The sequence below is a fragment of the Haplochromis burtoni genome, unplaced genomic scaffold, assembly GCF_018398535.1.
Source record: "Haplochromis burtoni strain Fernald_Lab_line unplaced genomic scaffold, NCSU_Asbu1 Contig_61, whole genome shotgun sequence".
NCBI classification, from domain to species: Eukaryota; Metazoa; Chordata; class Actinopteri; order Cichliformes; family Cichlidae; genus Haplochromis; species Haplochromis burtoni.
The window spans coordinates 463083-471135 of NW_024582422.1; the positions used below are offsets into that span (position 1 = coordinate 463083).

General features: G+C 48.3%; 1 protein-coding gene across 1 annotated transcript in view; it reads left to right on the top strand.

Annotated features, from left to right (window-relative positions):
* patj (PATJ crumbs cell polarity complex component) overlaps nucleotides 1-8053 on the top strand; it is a gene marked incomplete in the record, with an annotated part of 86940 nt that overhangs the window by 19445 nt on the left and 59442 nt on the right. Inside the window, 6 exon segments of the mRNA XM_042221116.1 lie at nucleotides 17-208; nucleotides 344-544; nucleotides 693-761; nucleotides 1569-1760; nucleotides 7058-7267; nucleotides 7710-7763. Coding sequence (XP_042077050.1) covers nucleotides 17-208; nucleotides 344-544; nucleotides 693-761; nucleotides 1569-1760; nucleotides 7058-7267; nucleotides 7710-7763 — 918 coding nt within the window.

Here is an 8053-nt window from a genome sequence, read left to right on the forward strand (position 1 = left end):
GTGTGTGTTTTATCAGATGGTGAATTTGGATCCCGTGATCGAAGACGATGAAGAGCTGCAGAAGTCATCGAAGCTGCTGCCTGTCCACACTCTGCGTCTTGGGGTCGAGTTGGACTCCTTTGATGGTCATCACTACATCTCGTCGGTGGCGCCCGGAGGCCCCGTCGACAGACACGGAGTCCTGAGACCCGAAGACGAGCTGCTGGAGGTCAGATTACAAGCTGAAAGTCATCGTCAGCTTCATTGTCTCACAGACCGTACCATCAAAGTCGCCCTCTGCTGGACATCAGACAAACTGCAGCTGTGTGACTGTGAGATGTAATCATGTTTTGTTCTTGTGTAGGTGAACGACGTTCAGCTGTACGGAAAGTCTCGCAGAGAAGTGGTGTCGTTCCTCAAAGAGGTGCCTCCTCCGTTCACTCTGGTCTGCTGCCGACACCCGATCGCCGACCTGGAACCAGAATCCGAATCTGAACCAGAACCAGTACTACGACTAGAACCGAAAGCAGGACCGGCCAGACAGTCGCAGCGGGGTGTGGAGGAGGTGAGAACAGGGCTGTTTATGGTGCCGTGGGATGGCATTTGTAGTAACAACTACTTTATAAGCAGTTATGATCGTAAAGATGAAAAGCATCATTGTTTGGTTTGAAATGCTGCTGGAGCTCTGAGAATAACCGTGTGCTGTCTGTCAGATCGAGATGAAGCTGTCATCGATGCTCTGCAGTCAGACGCTCCTGAGAGATGATAGCAGTGGCAGACAGGTAACCTCTGCAACCACACACACGCACACACACAAATGATAAATGGACTGGTTGTTCTTACAGCGCTTTTCTACTCTGCTTGAGCACTCAAAATGCTTCATTCTACCGTCCACGCACACACACACACTTTTTATATGCTTAAGTGCTTAAGTGATGGATGCATCAGAGAGCAACTTGGAGTTGATATCTTGTCCAAGGATGTCTGGCATGCAGAGCAAAGCAGCCAGGGATCGAATTGCCAACCTTCCTTCTCTACCTCCTGAAGAGGAGGGTTGCAAGAAGGATCACGAACCCTGGTGCACTGTATTTGTTATATGGACAGGTTCACTTCCTGCTGTCACTCTGTAGAGTATGAATTAAACCCAGACAACTCCATCCTGAGTTCATTCCTGAACATTTCTTAAAACACTTCTCCATGACAGGAAGTGTTCAATGAAACAATCAAGCACCCGGCCTCTAATACCTGAGCTAGCAGCGTTAGCTTCCTAAACTGCTGATCACGCAGAGCGATCGCTTGGAGAATATGAAGTTTACTTTAGGACAGACCTCCTCAGTGCCGGGCTCGTCGACCTTTCCTGCTCAGGTTTATGGGTCAGGAGGCAGAGCAGGTCTAACGTGTCCTTGGGCGCATCAATGTGTGTGAATGTGAACTGGTGAATGGAGAGTGTTGCACAAAGCACTTTGAGTGCTCAGGTAGAGTTGGAGGTCTTTAAGGACCAGCCCATTTATCACTTATTACGTGTGAACGTCCTGAAACATGTCCTCGCTGAGCGCGCTTTAACTGCCGTTTAAATGTTTCTGTGTCAGGAGCAGGTCTCACCTGTAGAGGTGGTGCTGAGGGAGGAGCAGACCCACTACACCCAGGATGAGGAAGAAGAAGAGGAGGGAGATGAGGAGGATGAGGACGGAGAGCTTGCTCTGTGGTCTTCGGACATTCAGGTGTTGGAGCTGCAGAAAGAGCGAGACAAAGGCCTCGGCTTCAGCATCCTTGACTACCAGGTAAGAGTGGCAGCTCTGACGGCCGATCGTATGGCCCAGGAGACCACGTCAGACTGGCCTCCCAAAGTCTGAAAAGGTTTCACCTAACAGGTGTCTGTGTGCACATCCGACTTTCTTCAGCTGGACGGCAGGTTTTGCTGCCGTCCAGCTGCTAGCATTTCCTCACGTTTTGCTCTGCTCGTTTTGTAGTTTCACGTCGCACTGGTAGACTGCAGGTCGATGACTGCAGCTGTTTGTGTGAAGCCGGCGGTAACGTTAGCATTTCTGAAAGTGGTGTCCAGAACCAGCTTCCATCTTTAATTTTGCTCTGTGGCTGTGAACCATGTCAACGTCCCACTGAAAACGTTGTTTAAGGGGAATGTGACCAATTTAAAGGAATTTTGATAACACCTCCGAAGTATCTGGACACATGCTGGACTGAGATCGGACAGGTCGGGTGAGGTACACCTGCGGAATCTCAGAGCCTCAGGTGGACAAGGGTACCTTGACACTCCAAAAATTCTAGGATGGAAGGAAAACCCCAGAGCTCAGGCAGCTCAGAGTCCAGACAAACAGCTGTCTTACAGGAAGGTGCCACTGGTACTCATGTGTTTCCCATCTCCTCACAGGACAGTGTAAACGGAGCGAAGCTGAAATGTTTTAAAGTGAATCTCATCTCAGAGGTTTTAGATTCATCGCTGTCTCTGGAGTAAATTTGGGAAACTCTGGTGTGTCTGCTGTCTTTATCTTCTCCAAACCTGCTTTAGTGCTTTATCTTTAGGCGCAGCTTCACCTCTAAGACCTCAGCCCCCTCCTCCTCCTCCTCTGTCAGACCCAGCTGAGGTGGTGGAGCGAGCTCCAGCATAACTCCCAGTTGGTCCACATCATGTCAGCCTGCAGACACAGGATCTGCCTAGGAGAGAGAGGTGTGTGTGTGTGTGTGCGCATGCGCGCGCGTGCGCGCGTGCGTGTGTGTGCTACACAGTGTGATCCGCTCGTGTTTCTGGCTCTTGTTGGCCCTCGTCCTGCAGATGTTTGCAACGTTTCGTTGCCGTTATTCCTGCTGCAGCGTTTGTGCAGAGTGAAACTTCCACACTGTCTTTGCTGTAAAACGATGAACGTAACCGCTTCGCTGTTGGAAAACTGAGATTAGAATTTGGTCTGGATTCCAGCAGCTCTACAGGCTGAGCAGGAGGCTGCTGAGCATGCTATGTGGTCCCAAAATTGTGAAAGTGCGTGAAGTCGTGGAGGAAAATGTTTTTGTGCATCACCAAGGATTTCTCCAGTGAATTTGTTCTAGAGCACAAACTGTAATGACGTGCCTGTAAAACAGTCTGATGGTTTAAAAGCAAAATGATGGCCTAAGAGGTCCTTTTGTTCATGCCTGATCACATCTCTGTTACGTGTCCTCGTTGTGCTCTGGGCTGCCTCTGGTTCTCCTCAGGGTCACAAAGCTTGTAGGTCCATAGGACGGAGTCCAGCCAGGGCTTTCAGGACCTGATGACGAAGTCTCAGACTCATCGTGTTACTTCGGTTTCTCTCCTGTTTGACTTTAATATGATTTTAAAATCATCGGCAGTAAGAGCGAAGCTTCTGCCTTAGAGTCAATCTGACCTGCATCATATTTAACAAAATAAAACAAATCAACTTCCTCACAAACCTTCACCCTCTCTATCCTCTCCGCTCTCTGTATCTCTCGCCCAAGGGCACGTCGGCCCAGTGTTCCTGCCAAACTGTTTCCTGTTACCGACTCTCGCCTGTCAGAGCTGAGTGAAAGATGGCCGCAGGCAATAAGAGGAGAGCTGCTGTCTGTCTGGATTCTGGCTCATAGTTTCCTCTGAAACAGAGTGAGCAGCTTCGTGGCACAAATACGAACGTGTCCTCCAAAGACTGAAGGAGCTCAGTTCGGGTCCGAAACCATCGGCGTGAGGGTGGTAAGATTCTTTATCCTTGCGCCACGGCCGGATCGCAGATGCACTGGTGGTCACAGGATACGAGAAGAATCAAAGCCGCCACAGTGTTCATCACACGAAGACAAACTCTGCCTTTGCTCTATTGTCAGCTTTTAGAAAAACAAATCATCTCAAAGCGAGTCTCACCTGTTTGCAGCCAGACACGTATGGAAGCACTTGGCACGCCCGAGCTTTAAAACAAGCTGACAGAGTTCGAATTTCCTCTAATAACAGGTTTTAAAATCACCCTTCCTGCTGTCATTAAGTCCTCAGGCTCCTCCCACCAGAGCACAGCACAAGCGCTGTGACGGCTCGCGCCAGTCCCACTTCACTTCTAGCCTTCACACACAAACCGCTGCAGCGCGAGCTGGAGGGCAGTGAAGTGCTCAGACCCGGTGTTTTCGCCCAGTGAACAGAAACACTTTCACAGCTGCAGTGCTCACACAGCTTTCTAATGTCATTATTCTTAACATATAAGACAGAACATGGGTCTCATCATGTTCTCTTAAACATGACAAGACCCATCTTTGTTTGGGTAATAACCTCATATAGTCTGTGCAGGACGTGGTTCTTCTGATCTGTGAGATGACTCCACGTCTGTGTTCTCTTTTATTTCTGAGGTTGCCACGCTCAAGTTTCCAAAAGGGCGTTTTGTTTTGAAGAATCCAAAGATGAATATTTTCTAATTAAAATGAATTTTTCTGCCTGATAGAAGATGAGTCTGTACATGCCCGTGAAGCGCTGATGGGCGAGTGGCCGAAAGCTGCGTTCAGGTTTCTGCCAGTTTTCCAACGAAGCCCACGTTAAAGTAAGAGAACGTGGAGCGTCCAAATGTTTCGGGCAAGTATCGATTAAGTTCTTAAAAGTCAGAAATATGATAAAACATGAGAGGCGCTGAAAGGTCCTGAAATATGTTCTTTAAATCAACAAATGTAAAGTTGAGTGAGAGCTCCTAAAATATTTGGGCTCGTGTTTATTTCGGTGAATAAACCTCCCGAGTTTGATTCTCTGTGGCATCGCGAAGGTCTTCAAAAGTCTAACTTTGTGCAGACGCCCTGCAACCTACATATCCAAAAACACCCAAACCCTGCTCGTTGTTCTGTGTGTGAAACATTTCACTACTCCTGGCAGAAACGCTTCTAATTTCTTTTTTCCAGCCCCTCCTACGTTTTTCTGATTCCTCCACTTCTTGACTGCGGCGGCCTTTCTTTTTCCGGAGGATCTTGTAGGAGTGGAGGACGTGAGTTCTGACTCCTCACCACCTGTAGCCATGTTGTTCAGTCTAAAAATATAGCTGGCTTTGTTCTGGCAGCCTCAAACTTGGCACGGCAGCTCGTACTGCAGCGCGGGCGATGCCCGGGGTTCGACGCCGGGGAATTCACGCCGCGCACATCCGCTCGCACCAGGAGAGGGTTTGAGAGTGGCGCGGGAGGCTCTGGGGGGAGCGTGGGTTTGGCCGGCCTTATAGTCACTCTGGTTAAAACTCTGAGCAGAGAGCAACGCCGGCGGAGGAGGAGGTAATCGCCTGCAGACCACATGTTCTGTCACACTTCAGATGGGCAACGATGGTATTAATTAGTCGCGTCACTCGCTGTGGGTGAAGTGTTTACGAGGCTGAGGAGAAAATGAGTGTCCTGAGACAAATTACAGGTCAAATAAAGAAAATGTATAACGTGCTTCTTATTTCTTCCTGGCTGACCTGTGGAGATGTACAGCACACTGTGCACCAGAAGTTTTTATCTGATTATAAGATGAAAGAATTTAAAGACAACAATAACCTCAGAGTCATGTCAGTAAACATGCAGCAAAGCCTTAATTTCTTAGATAGCTGTAGAGCATGCGGCTTCGTTTAAGGTTCGAGGGTTAATTTTAGAAAAGGAAAATCTTTTTTTTTTTTTTTACAGCACATGACTAATAACATGAGCAGGATAAAAGCTGCTTATTTACTGCTGCCCTCAGCAGCGACCATCACAAACCAAATGCTCAGATTGATTCTCTCAGAGTGCTGACACTCGGCCCAAACAGGGATGGATGGATAGATGGATATTTTACATGAAATTTAGATTCAGAGAAAGAAAAACAGATTTTCAGCGTCGTGGCAGATATTTGTCACGTCTGCGTGCTTGGACAGACTGCCGACGTGTCTATGTGTACCCTACCTCTTACCTCTTAAACTTTTGACCCCCCCCCCCCTGAGTTTTAATTTCTTGGTTATTTTCTTTGCCTCGTCTTTGCTTTTTCTTTCTGTATTGGTGTGAAACAGGAAGCAGGTCAGCTGTTCTGAGAAGACGAACTGCTCCCCGGGGTCTTTGAATGAGTTCAGTCTGGTTTTAACGTCCGCAGACTCTTGTGGTCTCGTCTTCATCAGTCACTGAACGTCCTTAGCCTCGTCTTCTTCACGTCTGTGTGTTTGTGTGAATGTGTTTGCTGTTATTTCTCTGGTCTCTGGCTCCCCCTGCCTGTACTCTGTGGTGGTGGTGATGATGATGGCGGTGTGTCTTCTTCGCTCTTCCCTGTGAGAGTGATGAAACCGACAGGATGATCTGTAATGGTCGTTGTCCCCCTTCCCTCGACTCTGTGTGAAATATGAGCTCGGCTGATCTGGGGTCGGTCATGCTGGGCTGAGAGTTGGTTAAAGATTTCCGACTCGGTGGATGAGGCTCTTGGTTTTAAACTTGCTGAAACTAAAACTGGGAGCTGCTCTAATGGCCTCGGTATACCAAACATAGACACAAGAGTCCGTGAAGGTTCTCATACAGGTCGGGTAGTCTTAGGAGGTGAGGAGGAGGTGAGTGGACTCGCCACCTTTTGTGGTTTTCTTTTGAAGCTTTGAAGATTTGAGCATTTCTGTCTTTGTGCTGTTTTTGTTTTGGAAAGATGGATGTTTTCAACTTTCCAAACCACAATGTTCCGATCTCCCAGGTTCCTTAAAGTTGGCGTTTCTGCTGGACGAAAGTTTGTTGGTCCATCTGCACGTGTTTCAGGCAGCTCCTCCTGATCATTGATGATTATTATTACTAATTATTAATGTTATCCCCACCTGTTCATTCACAGTGGTTCTCAAACTATGGGGCGTGGACCACTAAGGAAAGTATCTTTTTATTGTTAATGTTAAAAAAGATGAAATTGTGTTGTTTTTAAACCTTTTTTGTAAAATTGGCGAGCAGTTGTAGATCACTCAAACACAAGGTCATTTCAAGTGTAATTATTCCAGGGGAGGGGCTAATATTTCCATTTTATGTGACTAAAACGACAGATCGACCCTCGTTGGGGGCAATGGCATCCGCCCAGTCCTAACTGTAGCATCAGACTACAGGAGGTAAAATTTGGTGTTCTGCTTTAACGTTTTTCCTCTCTGGCTCGCAGGACCCGCTGGACCCCGGCAGATGTGTGATGGTGATCCGGTCTCTGGTACCTGGCGGTTCAGCGGAGCTCCACGGCGGTTTGCTCCCCGGAGACCAGCTTGTGTCAGTCAACCGCACCCAGCTGGACATGCTCAGTCTGGCCGAGGCTGTCGAGGTTCTCAAGTGTGCTCCGCCTGGTACGGTCCGCCTGGGAATCCGGAAGCCTCTGGTGGTAAGTCCGAAACGTAACCCTGACCCCTACGCCAACCTTTGGCAGGTTAGTCACCTGCTCACCTGGCTGAGCAGGTGACTAACATGGACCCAGATTTCCTGGTTTTTGGTTCAGACTGGTAGGTCCGAGGTTTGAAGGTGTTTTATGCCTGAACGCATAAATCAACCGCTTCCAGTGTTTGTTCATCCACCAGCAAATATAATCCCATCACTGGGAAAGTGATTCTGCAGCGATGTCAGAGCTGCGAGAGTAAATGAAAAGAACCCCTTCTGTCTGCATCACATGAATGAACTGCAGTGGACTCTTACCTGCTGAAATCTTACCTCGGCCTCCTGCTGGGAGAGCACCGTGCAGTTGTGGTGAACCTTCATGCCTCCACACTCTTCTGTAGTCTTCCTCTGTGGATGGACCTGACTTCACTCTGATCTGCATGTTTGTGTAGGTGGAGGCACCAGAGAGGAGAGAGGACAGCAGCACATCACTACCTGTGGCAAAGGTACACACACAGACACACACACACGATGCTAATAGCGATGGAGGGCATTCACATCCTCAGTGATGTGAGGATATTGTTGCTGTTGAGCTCTCTCTAAGGCTGTTCTGTCCTTTATCTTGCTCTCATGGTTTGGATTCTGATGATGGTGAAGCACACAGTTGGACTCCTCACTTGCTTCCTTTTTACTTGAACCCTTGCTGCCTTTGTGACCTCACTGAGTTTCCTGCTCAGAATGAAGGCATTAAACGTGTGTGTGTGTGTGTGTGTGTGTGTGTGTGTGTGTGTGTGTG